Consider the following 18,084-nt stretch of genomic DNA (forward strand, 5'->3'; position numbering starts at 1 on the left):
ACACACACACACACACACTCACTCACTCACTCACTCACTCACTCACTCACTCACTCACTCACTCACTCACACACTCTCTCACACACTAACTCACTCACACACACGCTCACTCTCTCACACTCACTCACACGCTCACTCTCTCACACTCACTCACACGCTCACTTTCTCATTCACTCAAACGCTCACTCTCTCACTAACTCACTCTCTCATTAACTCACTCTCTCACATACTCATACACACTCATTCACTCACAAACACATACACACTCACTCACACGCTTACTCTCTCACACAGTCACTCACTCACACGCTCACTCTCTCACACACTCATTTACTCACTCACACACTCACACACTCACTCACACACACACTCACTCACTCTCACACACTCACTCACACACACACACTCACTCACTCACTCACACACTCACACACTCACTCACTCACTCTCACACACTCACTCACTCACTCACACACTCTCACACACACACACACACTCACTCACTCACTCACTCACTCACTCACTCACTCACTCACTCACTCACTCACTCACTCACTCACTCACTCACTCACTCACTCTCTCACACACACACACACACACACACACACTCACTCACTCACTCACTCACTCACTCTCACTCACACACTCACTCACAGACTCACTCACACACTCACTCACTCACTCACTCACACACTCTCTCATTCACTCACACACACACACACACACACACACACACACACACACACACACACACACACACACACACACACACACACACACACACACACACACACACACACACACTCACTCTCTCACACACACACACACACACACACACACACACACACACACACACACACACGTAGTGTTTCCATGTTTTATGGGGACTTTCCATAGGCGTAATGGATTTCATACTGTACAAACTGTACATCCTATCCCCCTACACTGCCCCTGCCCCTAAACCTACCCATCACAGGAAACATTCTGCATTTTTACTTTCTCAAAAAAAACTCCTTCTGTGTGATTTATAAGATGTTTTCCTCATGGGGACCTAAAAATGTCCCCACAAGGACAAGGATTTCGGATATTGCCATCTTTGTGGGGACATTTTGTCCCCATAACGTAGGGATTACCAGGTCACACACACACACACACACACACACACACACACACACACACACACACACACACACACACACACACACACACACACACACACACACACTCACTCACTCACTCACTCACTCACTCACTCACTCACTCTCTCATTAACTCACTCTCACACACACACACGTGTGGAGCCGGTACATCAGTGATCAGAGTCTGATGAGTGACGGGTGTGGTTTGGTCAAAGGTGCACAGATTTATCTACTGGACAAAACCAGATCAAAGGAGAATAAAGAACAATCATCTCAACACTGAAGAGTGACAGATTCATAATGCTAGAAAATATTTCGGTCACTCTTCACTTAAAGCCTTTTTATATGTAATGCATTATCAAAGTATTTTTAATGCATTAATTGTGCATTGTTATGCACCTTATAATCCATTGTAATGAATAATTGTAACAGTAAAAATTCATTATAATATTTATCTATTGTTACACCTTTAGAAAGTATAATTTACTAAAAAACATGAACAACTATTTCAGATAACAAGGAATCTGCAAATATACATATTGCAATTATTTATAAAAGTAAATAATGCATTATTACATACACAATGCATTCCATAAAGGCTTTAAGTAAAGTGTTACCAGTATTTCTGTTTATACAAATAATGCTCTTTTGAGCTTTCTATTCATCAAAGAAAGTATTTTTCACAGTTTCCATAAACATATTAAGCGGCAGAACTGTGTTCAACATTGATAATAATCATAAATGTTTCTTGAGCATCAAATCCTCATATCAGATGATTTCTAAAGGGTCGTGTGACACTGAAGACAGCTATTGATACATTGCATAGTAGAGTCCTCTAAACATTAAGGACGAGTGGAAATTTATTTTTGGAGGGAACTATCCATCATATGCCATTTGGTTTGTCGCTTGTCTAAGATGATCCACCAGCTCTAACCAGCTGGACCAAGAGGATCGATCAGGTTGAGACCAGGATCACCCATTGGTAGTCCAGCTGATGATCATAAATGACAGCCTAGAAACATTTCCAGCAGGGAGCTTACAAGAAACTGTGGCATCTCCAGAATGAATAATTGTGATGTCACACACACACACACACACACACACACACACACACACACACACACACACACACACACACACACACACACACACACACACACACATGCACACACACACACACACACACACACACACAGCCCTACCCCTAAACCTGCCCATCACAGGAAACATTCTGCATTTTTACTTTCTAAAAAAAACTCATCCTGTGTGATTTACAAGCCTTTTGAAAAGTGGGGATATGGCCAATGTCCTCATATTTCAGCCTCTTCTTGTAATACCTGTGTCATACCCATGTCATTATACACATTTGTGTCCTCATATGTCACAAAAACATGCCCCCCCCCCCACACACACACACACACACACAGAGACAGAGACACTGCCTCACCAGCTGCCTGTGTTCTCAGGTCGGCTTCAACTACTTTCCTCTCCTCCTCCTCTCCCTCCATCTTTCCCTCCCTCTGTCTTCTCTCTCCTCCCACCAGCTGTCTCTCATTACAGCTCCCTCTTCACTCTCTCTTTACACTCCTCCATCCTCATTCTTTCTCTTTGCATCCCTCCGTTTGGCAGAAACACATGTTCATGGGCGCATTTTAGAAATGACCTTTTTGGTTTAAAATCCAAAAAGTTTTAGATATAGCATTATGGTAATGCCATGTTTGTTTGTTTTTAAATGATTGAAATAATATACAAAAATAGCTGGGGAGGTTCAGAGATGGTATCAGATGGCAATACTACTAAAATTCATATTTTATGTATTATATTATTTCATACTATACTTCAAAGAATATCATGGTGGATGTGGTATCAAAGAGTATTTTCATTTCCTCTTTTTTTGGGGGGATAAAAAATCATCGGCTCACCAAGGCTGCAAAAATACAGTAAACAAATTTAAAAAAATAAAATATATATACATATATTGTTGTATTTTCAGCATTATTTCTCCAGTCTTCAGTGTCACATGACCCTTCAGAAATCATTCTCATGATTTTTTAATGCTCAAGCAACATTTATGATTATTATCAGTGTTGAAACAGTTGAGCTGCTCCATATTTCTGTGGATTTATTTTTCTCCATGATTCTTTGTTGATTGTAATGTTCAAAAGTACAGCATTTATTTGAAATAGAAATCATTCGTAACATTATAAATGTCTTTACTGACACTTTTGATCAATTTAATGTGTCCTTGCTAAATAAAAGTATTAAAGGTGCACTATGCAACTTTTCGTCCACTGGAGGGCGCCTATTCTAAACGGCTCGTGAGTATCGGGACTTTTATTATGACGGGACAGGACACAGTCGCCGGGCGCCCGCACTTCCGCTTTTTCCGGTCAGGTAAATCAGCTATTTTTATCATATCAGAAACATTTAAAGGTGAACTATGTAGTATTTTTGCAGTAAAATATCCAAAAACCACTAGGCCAGTGTTATATCATTTGTTCAGTTGAGTACCTACAATATCCCACATGTTTCCAACTATTTGTAAATTGTGAGAAAATTGCTATTTTAACAAAGGAGTCGGCGGGACATGTCAGCATAGCGTTTGAGCGAGTCGCCTGTCAACCGCGTCATATCTGCGCTACCCTCTGTGTCGTGTTTATTTGGCAGGAGCGCTTTACTCTTAGCAGTGTGAACAAGTGAACGCACAGAGTAACGTCATAACATAATTTTAAACACACTTAAATGTATCTAATATGATAAACAGAGCTGCTTTACCTCATAATCATAACCGGAAGAGCGGATCAGTGCAGGCGCCCGGCGAATGTGTCCCGTCCCGTCATAATAAAAGTATTAAATAAAAGTATTCGCGAGGCGGGTATTTGTTTAACAATCGCTCCAGCGGCCGTGCTCAGCTCCACAACACTCGCTCCTGCTCTGCTTTACACTACAGTAACGTTAATAACCGCATGCATGAACGTGATTTCAGCCCAAGTCCTATTTTCCACCGGCTGTGAGGTGAAGACCACATGTCCCAAGATGCTGCGCTCACACTTGGCGTCATCAAACTACGCATTTGTTTTGAATAGGCGCCCTCCAGTGGACGGAAAGTTGCATAGTGCACCTTTAAGGGGCCAAGGGCTTCGGCCGTCCGTCCGCTCTCTTCCCTTGAACTGAAATGAAGTAGTGGGCTGTACTTTGACACGATTGACATCAGGTTCAAGTACGCCCACAAGCCGTGCGAGTTATTCATGTATTGCAGGTTGGCTGATGGTTATGTTGCCCGCATACTGCCTCCCATGGCCGAGACTGGTATTACGACACCTGTCGGGCCGGGGCTAGTAATGCTACTGCTAATTAAGGTTGATATCTCTGCAGCACTATAACTTGACATTTTTTTAATGACATCATCGCCCTTATTTCTTCTCATTCTTTTGATGTGTGTAGGTCATTTTTTGGATATTTGTATCTACATTTTTACACATGGCACCTATAAGTTCTTACAGTAAAAATCATACTGACCCTGCACTTCTGTGCATGTAAGACAATATGAGTTTTTGATTATTGTCTTAGTATTGACTGTTAGTCAGCAAAGACGTGTGTATGAACATATTAACGCTGTACGTTCATTACTCACCAGGGAATTCACACACACACACACACACACACACACACACACACATATGAACGACAGACTCTAAATCTACTGCAAGACATGTGGAAATCTCTGGCGCTCATTCATGGAATTTGAAATGCCATCTTCAGTCCGTTTCCATGGGAACTATCTCAGTTCTGTCGTAGGAATAGAGCGTTTAGAGAGACTGACGAGCCTGAAGATCAGAGCAGCATTAGGAGGTAGTTGTGGTTGTGGATAGCTGACACGTTTACTATTTCTTTCCGATGATCTCAGGGGTTTAAATAGGGGTCAGAGTGCTTTTTGGTGGTTTTAAAGCACACACACACACACACACATTTGTACACAGGTGCATGCTGGGTAGCAGCTCAGGGTTTGCTGAATGTGCCCATTCATTGACATTATTTTCTCCTCAGCGGCATTAAAACTAGTGAAACCAGAGTTAAGTCAAGTCAAATTGACTTATATAGAGCTTTTCACAATACATTGTTTCATAGACAGCTTCACAGAAAATCATGATGTTAATGTTTATGACATCTTATTTCAAGTTATCTGTGTAGCAAGGTAAAGATAACAACCATGCTATTATTTAAAGTCACCATGAATATTGGTATTTTATGAAATTTGCGGTATTTGTTATAAATTATGATTTATCTGTCCACATGTTAGTTTTAAGCCTCATGTGCCCTCGTAATTTTTCATCAAAATATCTTCCCCTCCATCTTGCAGCTACATCTCTTCTGTGGTGATGCGTTTACTGGCGCGGGGGCGGGGCAACTGGTCACTCACAACCAATGAGTGGTTGAAATCAACCAATAGCAAACCACAACCATCCAATCAATTCCCTGTGAACAAAATCAAGCCCCGCCCCACATTTGCTCTTGTTCGAGAAGCCGTTACACTCGGATATACATCACAATAGGGAAGAAAAGACCATCGCAACTTCTGTTTTTAATCCTGTCTGTCTATTATTTTGCAAAAATCTATTTAATATGTTAAAACTTGATTAGTTGTGTTGCTCATCAGTTGATGAGTTATGTTGTTTAGCTTGAGTTCTGGGTACATGAGACTAGTTTGAGCCTGTTTGTGGTCTGAAGAACATTTGATTTGTTTCTGCTGATTATAAGACATAGAGGAGGACAGATATCTTGTCATCAGACTTGTCACAAGACCAAACCACTGCCAACAAAAAAACATCATTCTCAGCTTCTTCTGTTCCTCTATTGATTGAAACCGAAAGCTAAGCATTCATGAAGGCCTCACAGCAACTTTCATTGCTCTTGAAAATTTGATGAGTAATATCTGAGTTCACAATTGAGATCTTTGACTTTTGACTGAGGTATGTTGGCACATCTGAGTACAATCTTTTGCACCCTAATGAACATTTTTATAGTTCATAGAACTAATGGCGGAAGTACCCGCTTTTTGCCGTGTTCGCACCACAGGAACTAGGAACGGGTTTCTTTCCTTTAGTTTTAGGGGGAGCTAAATGATCTCCTACTTCAGAGTAGGGTCTAACTCAGCATAATAAACCAGTGACGTAAGTGTATGCTGATTGGTCGAACGCATGCCATACGAATCACCAGCACTCGCCATTTTTAAAAACCTGAGTAAATACAGTTTACATACTTATTTCACAAACTAACACCACGAACATGGAAAACAGCAATAGACAGCATTTACCTGTCGCCTTTGTCTGTAGCATTGTGTTCTTTACTCAGCCTTGATTATGTGTAGCACTTCATTTGTCATTGGAGATTTAGTCTTTTGGTCCTTTCAGTCACATAACTTAGGGTGTGTTCACACTTAGCATGTTTGGATGGATTAAAACAACCCCTGGTGCGATTGCTTATTTGTATAAGTGTGAACACTGCCATCCTCACCCTGGTGTGCACGATACAAGCAGACCGAGACCACTGAAAGATGGGTCTCACTCTGCTTCCAAACGAACTTGCGGTGACCAAAGACATGTAACCAAAAACAGGACATGATGTCAGAAGATGCGACCTTAAAAAGAGCCGAAAGCTCAAGCACACTTGTTTTGTATTTCTCGTCATAATCCTGATGTTGCCCATAACAGTTCGGTACAGGCGTCAGAACCGCGTCTCCTCGCAGCAGATCTTGGTGTGTGTGTGACGGAGGGATTCCTGCCACTGTTTTGACGTCTTTACAAGCTCTTCATGAGTTCTCAGCTGGTCAAAATACCATCATATGTAGCTACACACATACAACGAGCACATTTAGGCGCACACAGTATTGCTTCGGATGTTTGGTAAGTTACATTGCAAAATATACATAATAAAAACCGACCAATCAGGCTGTGAACATATCCCTATACCTTTAGGTTCGGTGTTAAAATGACAATGTGAACGCTAAGCAGATCTGGACTAAATTATATATTTTTTGGTCTGGACCCAATGAACCAAGCGAACCAAACAACACAGATAGCAACATAAGCCCCTTTAACACTGCGATTCCGGCAAATGGACGGATAATGCGACCCGGCATTTGTTCCCGGGCCGCTAGATTTGGTCCATTCACACTGCCAGCGAAATACCGTAATATGTGCGCTTTCACACACAAAGCTTAACGGTCCCGGGTCGAGTTGACACGTGACATCCTGATGTGACGTATAATGGCGAGCGATCTCAGCTTCAGCGCGGATAGTAAGGAGCTCCGTGGTCTCGACCAGTTTGCACACATTTCTGCTTGTTTAATTTTAGTTTCTTTTGTATACGAACACTCTCTGCGTTTAAAACCCCGACGAGCTCTTCTGGCACTGCAGGGTTGTATTATTGAAAAAACAAGCTCTATGAGTCGCACAATAACTACGTACACGTTGCGGCATTAGTTTCGGCTTTTGTTCACACAGCGCTCGTCCCGGGTCGAATACCGCAATATTACTAGGTCCCCGACCCGGGTGGAATTCAGTAATCAATCCCGGGACGTGGTTGCTTTCACACAGAAGGCGACCCGGCAATGTTCCGGGAATATTGCGGGTCCGACGTGCAGTGTGAAAGGGGCTATACTGTAGTGTTGGCCCTGATCCGGCCCATATGTGGGACACATGGAATCCTCACGTACCAGATGTGGGCCGGATCAGGGCCGACACTACAGGAAAGTGTGAACACATCCATATACGTCTACATTCCATCTCTGTTATCACGAAACCTACGATGCATGACAAAAACCCAGGAGAATTTAGTTCTTGGGGGACCGGCGTGGTGGCTAGTTCATATGACTGAGCTCCTATGAAAACCCTATTAAGAGTCTTTTCTTCTAAAACTCTTGAGCAGAGGTCTTCAACCCTGCTCCTGGCGACCCCTTTGTCCTGTTGAGTTTAGCTGCAACCCTAATCAAAGACAGCTGAAGCTAATCAAGAGTTTCAGGATCACAGGATACACAGGCAGGTCTGCTAAAGCCAGTTGGAAATAAACTTTGAAGACCTCTGCTCTAGAGGAGACATATCAAAGTGTTTGTCTCAGGAGGAACATCTGAGAAGCCGGTGAACTCAGCAAAAGTCTCCATTTAGTTCTAGCAGATATTAGATTTATTCTTCTCTCATTGTTGCTTGACCTTCATGTGTCTGAGCGTGTGAAAGAGATTACATATCTGTGATTTAGTAAGAACTGATTCACTGATAGTAGGAGCATTGTGCCAGTCAAAACAGACCTGATATTCTCTTGAATCATGAGAGAAATTAAAATCAGCAGGATGGAAAAATAATAGTCCAGCTGGAAGGACAGGAAGGTTTGCAAACTGGTTTGTGTTGGTTAGTGCTGATCTAGCAAAGGATAGTGTGCGTTCACTCTCTCCAAGTGAAGAAAAAGGGAACTCAGACAGAGAAAAGGCAGAATTGAAGGAAGAAGAGTCCAGTCCAGTCAGCAGAAATCAGGAAACGCATCAGTGGAGAGCAGAAGGAAGAGAGGGTGGAGAAAGGGGAGGGGACAGAGTGAGAGAGACGTGCTGATTGGCTGAACGGAGGGGAGGAACGAGGGGGAACGACAGACTGTCTTCAAGTTGTTCAAATTCCACATATGATTAGCAGGAAACACACACACACACACACACACACACACACACACACACACACACACACACACACACACACACACACACACACACGTTCCTCTCAAACACTCTTTATTGTGCAGGTTACATGACCAGTAAAGCTGATGAGAAACACTTTCAGATGTGAATATGTGAACTGGTTTGGGTTGATGGCTTAATGTAGTTCGCCATGATAAATCGACACATCAAGGGACATTTAAACAGCGTTTAAACAACGTTTCCGTAACCGCAGTAGTGTGATTACAACGTAAAGCCAGTGTTTGCATAAGGAGATCATAAAAGACGACCACTGAAGTGCTTTCCATTAGGATCAGTGACACATTCATTACTTAAATATAAATGCACATAAACTGTGGATTACAAAAATATCTGTTTTGATTAAAAAGTCTTTATTTGTCAGATTGTAGAGTGTTATTTTAATATTATTTATGTATAGTATTTATTAATGTTTGGATTTTTTGAAGCATTTATTTTATAATTTCAGTTCAGTTTGTTTTAGTAATCTATGCCATTTTTTTAATACATTTCTTATTTTAGATTTAGTCATTTTAGTAGGTCTACATCAACTTAAACTTATTTAATTTCATTGCAATTTCATTGATTTATGTTTTTTAATCTTAACAGTATAACTGAGCCATGATCTGCTTGATGTGACGTAGCTTTAGTTTAGTCTCATTTCAATTTCTTCTTTAATTCAGTACCTCAGGCGAGTCAACATGAGAACTGAATTGACTTTATTTACTCTATAAATCCATTTTTTTCTGGTGCTGTTGTGGACAGCAAGTGCATGCTATTCAAAATAAACTGTATTTTATTACCCGAAGATCAAGTTTGACAGAAAACAACCTGTGGTCTTGTTTACAGCTGGTATTAAGATGCGTTTGGTAGATCAGATCACAAATGGACGCCGATAAATGGAGATTTAAACGGGGTCTAAAAGGTTTTTGAGCTTGTCCACTTTCGACCAGAGGTAGATGAAAACACATCTGACTGGGTTGCTTTTGTAGAGTAAACGCTCATGTGGTTGAACAGCCATTAAAATACCCCTACTCTCCTCCTACTGACCAAATGCGTGAACATTATGGGATGCGCGCTAGCCAGACAGGATTTAAACTGTCGGCTGGAGACCCAAGTTTGGTTTAAAGGTAAAAAATGTAACGAACAAAGCTCAATGTTCTCTCTCCAGTCCTGATTCTAACACACACACAGTGTTCGACTGGTCTTGTGTCTGTCAGAGAGGAAACTTGATCTAGTTATTTCATCCATTAAACTGGAAGATCTGAAAAAGCCCATATATTTACTCACCCATAGACCCTCCCCTCGAAGAAATCAGGACAGAAGTGGTTAAAAGTGGACAAAAGAGACACCAGGTGTGAACGGGAATGTGTCTTCTTCGTCTACTTGTGATCCGATTGACCAAAACAGATCTTAACACCAGGAGTGTTAACTGGCATATGAGTGAGACATAAAGTACATCTCCCTGGGATTATGGTCCTTGTCTTTCCTGTCAAACAGAAGTTTTTCAGTTAGTTTAGGTGTCCACTTGTCCCACCTGACTTGTGGTGTACCCCAGGGATCGATCTTGCATTTTTAGTAGGTTCGGTGTGCTGTGCCTCTGTAACACGGATCTACATACCTATAAAATGCAAGTATAATTCTGCCTATAAGAGATTAGAAGTCTCTCTTCATGTGGCTTACCAACAATTTTATACTACTCGACGATGACAAAACTCATATTATTCAGTTCGGGCCAAAAGAGCATTTGGATGTACATTTTGAGGCTCGGTATGTGTCATGAATCAGACAGTGTGAGCTTTTTTGAACTTCCTTTGCAGCTGGCAAAATGTGATAAGAATTAAAAAAAAGACGCTGAGATGAGATGAACAGATTGGGAAGGAAAGGAAAGAGTCCAGTGTGAAGAATTCCTGGAGTCAAACCGTGAGAGATGACACCTGTATCATAAACACTGAATCAATCACTCTCTCTATTCCTGTGTCTTTCAGATATCTGCCAAAGGAACGCGAATGGACTAAGATTCCAAAACCCTCTGAGATATTTGCCAAGACGTGCACACTGTCGCCTTAAACACACACACACACACGCTGAAGAAGTACAGGGACCCTGATAAATGGCTGACAAACAGATCAGGTGAGTTTCAGAAGTCAGGCATCACTAGAGTTAGACTTTTTGAACACCCTAGCAACCACATAACATCATAATGTGCATAGAACCAATCAGAACACCTTAGCAACTGCTTTGTAATGTCATAGCAACCACCAACAACACCCTAACAACTGCATCGTAATGCCATGGCATTGGCAACCACCTAAGATGAATAATTTTTGTCAATGTCTCTTGTCTTATCTCGTCTCATCCTTTGCTCCAGTTTGCCTGCCAAGCTAATAAACGGCGGTGTGGCCGGACTGATCGGCGTTACCTGCGTGTTTCCCATTGATCTGGCCAAGACTCGCCTTCAGAACCAGCAGAATGGATGCCGTCTCTATACCAGCATGTGAGTGTTTTAATGGGTGAATCGAATCATATAAAAGATTCAGTTGGTCAGGTTTCACATGTGCATCATATACTGTGCTCTGCAGGTCAGACTGCCTTATTAAGACCATCCGGTCGGAGGGATACTTCGGCATGTACAGAGGTAAGTGCAAGCCTAATGTTAGTAAACTATTTAAATTTCAACTAGACTGTCACATTTATTAAATGCATCTAACATAAAAGTTTGTAAATATAATAAATGCACACACACACACACACACACACACACACACACACTGATCAGGTGTAACATTATGAGCACTGACAGGTGAAGTGAATAACACTGATAATCTCTTCATCACGGCTCCTGTTAGTGGGTGGGATATATTAGGCAGCAAGTGAACATTTAGTCCTCAGAGTTGATGTGTTAGAAGCAGGAAACATGGGCAAGCGTAAGGATTTGAGTGAGTTTGACAAGAGCCAGATTGTGATGGCTAGACGACTGGGTCAGAGCATCTCCAAAACTGCAGCTCTTGTGGGCTGTTCCCGGTCTGCAGTGGTCAGTCTCTATCAAAAGTGCTCCAAGAGGAACAGTGGAGAACCGGGCACAGGGTCATGGGCGGCCAAGGCTCATTGATGCACGTGGGGAGCGAAGGCTGGGCCGTGTGGTCCGATCAAACAGAATTATAACAGAAGTTAATGCTGGTTCTGATAGAAAGGTGTCAGAATACACAGAGCATCAGTTTGTTGTGTATGGGGCGGTATAGCCGCTGGCCAGTCAGGGTGCCCATGCTGACCCCTGACCCCGCCGAAAGCACCAACAGTGGCACGTGAGCATCAGAACTGGACCTCGGAGCAATGGAAGAAGGTGGCCTGGTCTGAGGAATCACGTTTTCTTTTACATCACGTGGATGGCCGGGTGCGTGTGTGTCGCTTACCTGAGGAACACATGGCCCCAGGATGCACTATGGGAAGAAGACGAGCCGGTGGAGGCAGTGTGATGCTTTGAGCAATGTTCTGCTGGGAAACCTTGGCTCCTCCATCCATGGGGATTTTTCAGCAGATAATGCTCCTGACACAAAGCAGAATGGTTCAGGAATGGTCTGAGGAGCACAGCGAGTTTGAGGTGTTGACTTGGCCTCCAAATTCCCCAGATCTCAATCCAATCGAGCATCTGTGGGATGTGCTGAACAAACAAGTCCGATCCATGGAGGCTCAGCCTCGCAACTTACAGGACTTTAAGGATCTGCTGCTAACATCTTGGTGCCAGATACCACAGCGCACCTTCAGGGGTCTAGTGGAGTCCATGCCTTAACGGGTTGGGGCTGTTTTGGCAGCAAAAGGGAACCAACACAATATTATATGTATATAAACACACAGACACACATATATACAGTATATATTTACAAACTTTTATGTTGTGATCGATCACGATTAATTGACTTGACGGCACTACTTTAAACTAAAGAAATTATTTTGAGAGTGAAGGTGCAACTGAAACTGTATGTTTTCTCTCTCAGGTGCTGCCGTCAACTTAACTCTCGTCACTCCAGAAAAAGCCATAAAGCTGGCAGCAAATGATTTCTTCAGATTTCACCTCTCTAAGGACGGGTGAGACATAAACACACACACACACACACACACACACACACACACACACACACACACACACACACACACACACACACACGCACACACACACACACAGAAATCAATATATAAACATGATGACTAGCATTTTGAGCTGACTGTGCCCATTCACACACACTCTGACACGTCATCATCTGGTCTGACACACTGGTTGGTTTCATTCCCGACCTTGAACACAAGCACAAACACAGCTCACCGTTTCTCTCTTCTATCAATGTGGCATGTGAACAGCAACCATGGTACACATCAAAATACCGTGGTATTCCCATCTAACACGGCCACAGGAGTGACATACCGACACTGTCAAACATCTCAATCAATTCAGGACACAGTATTACATTACCCGACAGACATTAATATTAAATAGGGGTTGAAGCACACAGACAATACCCACAATGCCCAGCTCGACTACGTCACCATGGCGACCGAAAACGGCACCGGTGAATTATTGACCACCGCCGTGGAGTCAAAGTGTGAATTATTAACGACCCTCAGTGTGTGTGTGTGTGTGTGTGTGCTGATAATGAGCGAGGTCTGATGGCGCTCTTCATCTCTCGTTCTCTACAGGCAGAAGCTCACTCTCCTGAGAGAGATGCTGGCCGGCTGCGGGGCGGGAACATGTCAGGTCTGTATACAAACACACACATCTCTGTAATCTATCTGATGCTTGAGCCTCCATTAATAGATCTGCACACAGATTCAGCAGCCGTGTCTGTAATGGCCTAAGAGACAAAACACAGATGCATTAAAGGTCCAAACACACTCCCTGTAAACATTCACGTCATACACACGTGAGCTCAGCCTTTGTTGAGCACAATCACCTGAAGCAGGTGCTTATTCAGAACCAAATCTGCTTGTTATACTGGAGACAAATGATTTTCATGACATTCGGTTCCTCGAACGCTTGGTTAGTGTGTGTATTCTTCCACGATATGATACTGACATACCCCTGTATAACAAAAGCATCTGCAGAACTGGCCACAGGTTCTTCTGACATGTGAGGCGGGTTTCCATTCACAGAGTTTTAGGAAAATGTTGGGATATTGCATTAAAAAGGCAGTATGGAAATCTAAAGACGTGAATAAAATGTCCAAAATGCACATAAAAGCATGCATTCTCGCTTGAGGGTATAATATTTATTGTTTTATTTTATTTTAATAAAATAATTAGCATTATTTATATACTGTTAAGTGTTTTTAGGGCTGTCAAATATATATAAATAAATAATTATTAAAAAAAAATATGTGTGTGTGTGTGTGTGTGTGTGTGTGTGTATTTATGTATATGTGTGTGTGTTTGTATTATATATTTACAAACTTTTATGTTAGATGCAATGGATTAATCAATTTGACAGCACTAGTATTTTTATGAAATCATTTTTGAATTAGTGTTTTATTTTTATATTCTGTTTTCATTTTAATTTTAGTTGAAGTTTTAGTAAAACAATTGTTCTAATTGTATTACTTTTTAAAAAATATTTCTATTTACATGTAGCTTTAATTTATTTATATTTCAAAGTTATTAATTTTAGCACTTAAACTTTAACAAATCTATTTTATTTTTATTAAAACACGTTTATATATATATATATATATATATATATATATATATATATATATATGTATATATATATATATATATATATATATATATATATATATATATATAAAGTAAATTGTTATATAACAAATTCATGCTAAACATAAAAATGTGTATTAAAAATATTAAATTAATATATATATATATAATTTAAAACCTCAGCTTAGATGCAAATTTGCTGAATGCAGACCATATTTGTAGTATATTTGTAGTATCCAAAGTATACACACACACACACACACACACACACACACACACACACACACACACACACACATTATATATTAAAAAACTGTTAGACACGATTCATGAATTTGACAGCACTATTGTTTTTTATAAAATAATTTTTGAATTATTGTTTTACTTTTATATGCTCAGTTTTTCAGTTCTATTTACATGTAGCTTTAATTTTTTTGTGTTTTTATTTTTAAGTGTTATTAATTTGATAATTTTAGTACTTCAACAAATTAACTTATTTATTTTTATTTTTAAGTTTTTATATTTTTAATTTTAAGTTTCGCATCATATATTTTTTAGAATTTTCACTCTATAATTTATTATGTTTTGTATTATATATTTGTATATATATATATATATATATATATGTGTGTGTGTGTGTGTGTGTGTGTGTGTGTCCGTCCTTTATACGCAAATGTAATACATTAAAATATTATATAAAATATAATTTTTTTTAAAATCCATAAATCAAAACCTAAGCTCAGATGCAAATGTGATGAATGCAGAACATATTTTAACATCCAAAGTACTTTAATACAGCATTAGATTGAGGTAACATCATGTAATGCTCAGAAGTTATGTAGATACATATTGTATATTGATAATAAAATCAATAACAAATCAGTTCTCACATGTTATTTATGAATAAAATAACTTTATTTCAGATGGACGCAGAAAATAGAGAGGATGGAGTAGCAACTTCATGTGCTAAACACAGACAGCTTTCTTGACCGAGTTACGCAGCTCATAGTGATGCAGTCATGTGACGTGACCGAGGTGACTAGCTTCCTGTTGTCAATGAACAGGTTTATAACCATGTCAGATTAAATGATGGAATTACAGCAGACTCTGGATTAAGATTGACATGTGGTATACACACAACTAATCCCATCAGCTAGTGCCGAGTCAGGTCTGCAGTGACAAGATGGAGACGAACGCTTCAAACGGACAGTATAACCCACTTACTGTCCTCCTGCAAACCCCTTCAGATTTGATTAAACGTGTAATTGGCTCTCCAGTGACAGCGCTAGCACACATAAACCCGTCCCCTGCCTCGTCTGTGATGCTGATGTGCTGATGTTGCAACCTCTTTCCACTTCGTCCAGTAAGGAGCCACCCAGAACACCTTTGCAAACGCATTTGCTCAGGCCGGTTTTGCACAGGGAGAAAACATTTCTTGAGGGTTGAAGATACCGTTTTATGAACCCATTTGAACCTCAGCATGTAGGAGGATATGCTAATTGTATGTTTTTGTATGCAGTTGTTCCTTTCTGAGATAGTAGTAGCATAAAGTACAGGCTTTCAGGCTGCGATAGGCTTAATTAGTAAGCTAAAAGCCTAAAATGACTAAAAGAGTGTCTTTTAAAAGCAGCTTAAACATTTGCAACTGGCTTTAGGTGTTGAGTCCTCATAGCTGATTTAAATACGTGTGTGGCCCTTTAAACGAGCTTGTTCTCATTTTCATTGGCTGTGAGGTTTCCTCTAACCTTGCTGTTGTGTTGCAGGTCATCGTTACAACACCGATGGAGATGCTGAAGATTCAGCTGCAAGACGCCGGAAGAATTGGTAAGAATCTAGACTATAAAAGAGGGAGGGCTGAAGGGAGGTGGAGTGAGAAATCAAAAACAAGACAGAGAATAGGGAGGACTGCCCTCCTGTGGCCACACCACACTAAATGCAGAATTTATTTGTATTTCACTTTTATAAAGCATCCGCTAAATTAATCATTTTATTTTTTATATGATTTATTTAAAAATAAAAAAATACAGAGCAGAGATTTTTAGTGTTGGACTGGGAATGATACGTGTCTGTTGTTATAAAAAAAAAGTCATAGTCATAGTCAGCAATAATAATATATAAATATATTATTCAGTACGGCTGAGTATTTATTTGATGTGTTAAATATTATATAGATTTTTTTTAAATATCTTTTTATTGATTATTACATTAAATATTTTTTCAATATTATTTATTTCTTAGTTTAAGTGCTACATTTTCAGCAGTACTGAATTTTTTTTGGTGTATTCATATTAGATTTATAATTTCCAGTATTGTTTTTTTTCTTCTACTTTTAAAATATTTAACACAATATATTTCAATATTATTTTTTAGATAATAGATTCTTTTTTTAAATATTGCTTTTTTAATACTGAATATTAAGCCATTGTCATCCGTGCTGAATCTAATATAAATTAGTGAATATTTAGGGCCCAAGCCCTGAAAGGGCGCAGAGCCCTATTGTTCTTCTAAGGATTATTAGGGCCCAAGCCCTGAAAGGGCGAAGAGCCCTATTGTTCTTCTAAGGATTATTATTATTAGGGCCCAAGCCCTGAAAGGGCGCAGAGCCCTATTGTTTTCTTTAGAGTTCTTTTTTTTTTTCTTTTTCTTTTTTTTACGACTATACAGGCATTTTTGGGCCCCTTCCCATGCTCGAAAACTCTTGAAACTTTGCACACGCATCAGAATGCGCGGCCATCAGGGCCGGGCTATAGATGGTACCCGGGCGTGGCAGGGGAGCTCGACAGCGCCCCCTTGAATGCGATATTTGACTTGGTCCATAAATCAAAAACGTTTGAACATACATATATGAAACTCGGTACACATATAGAGCTCATCGGGCCGAACAACTTTCGTGCTCTAAGTTATGTGTCAGCCTAACAGGAAGTGAGCTATTATGGGTTGTTCGGAAAACGCATGCTGTGGAATTTGCGATACTCCTCCTAGACGATTGATCCGATCAGCACCAAACTCGGTCAGCATGAAGTCAAGACACTGAGGATGCTAAATTGCGAGCAACTTTTTGAAACCTCAAACGGTTTGGCCGTAGCGAAGAGATGAATTTATGGCGAGAAAAGGGAAACAGGAAGTGTGTTATAAATTTTGCATACATTAATTCATTTTGATGAAACTTCAGCTGTGTGTTCGTTGTAAGAGGCCGATCACATGGATATGACTTTTGTGAGTCAAAGTTATAGCGCCACCAACTGGCAGCAGGAAGTGTCACTTTTGTCCAAAGTGGGGGGTTCGTTTTATCTACATTCACCAAACTCTGTATATATATTGTACTTTTCGAGCCGGACAACTTTCTAATTTACAGTCATTAGCTCTGACCAACAGGAAGTCAGATAATTTGGTTGGAAGATAACAAGAAGTCGAAAGCGAGCTCTGAGTTTTTACCTTCTCCTCAAAAGCGATTCATTCAATCTCCTCCAAACTCGGACAACATGAAGTAAATATACGGAAGATGCTAAAATGCGAACGGTTATT

At 40.3% G+C, this 18,084-nt stretch overlaps 1 protein-coding gene and 1 long non-coding RNA gene across 2 annotated transcripts in view; one reads left to right on the forward strand and one right to left on the reverse strand.

Annotated features, from left to right (window-relative positions):
• LOC137064477 (uncharacterized) overlaps nucleotides 1–18,084 on the reverse strand; it is a 118,318-nt gene that overhangs the window by 7,850 nt on the left and 92,384 nt on the right. The window lies entirely within an intron of this gene.
• Nucleotides 1–18,084, forward strand: part of slc25a22a (solute carrier family 25 member 22a) — a 38,153-nt gene that overhangs the window by 4,262 nt on the left and 15,807 nt on the right. Inside the window, exons 2-7 of the mRNA XM_067435832.1 lie at nucleotides 10,845–10,989; nucleotides 11,228–11,353; nucleotides 11,439–11,494; nucleotides 12,852–12,942; nucleotides 13,549–13,606; nucleotides 16,323–16,383. Coding sequence (XP_067291933.1) covers nucleotides 10,970–10,989; nucleotides 11,228–11,353; nucleotides 11,439–11,494; nucleotides 12,852–12,942; nucleotides 13,549–13,606; nucleotides 16,323–16,383 — 412 coding nt within the window. The 5' untranslated portion in view covers nucleotides 10,845–10,969. The remainder of the gene's footprint in view (nucleotides 1–10,844; nucleotides 10,990–11,227; nucleotides 11,354–11,438; nucleotides 11,495–12,851; nucleotides 12,943–13,548; nucleotides 13,607–16,322; nucleotides 16,384–18,084) is intronic.

Source organism: Pseudorasbora parva, chromosome 25 (assembly GCF_024679245.1).
Source record: "Pseudorasbora parva isolate DD20220531a chromosome 25, ASM2467924v1, whole genome shotgun sequence".
NCBI classification, from domain to species: Eukaryota; Metazoa; Chordata; class Actinopteri; order Cypriniformes; family Gobionidae; genus Pseudorasbora; species Pseudorasbora parva.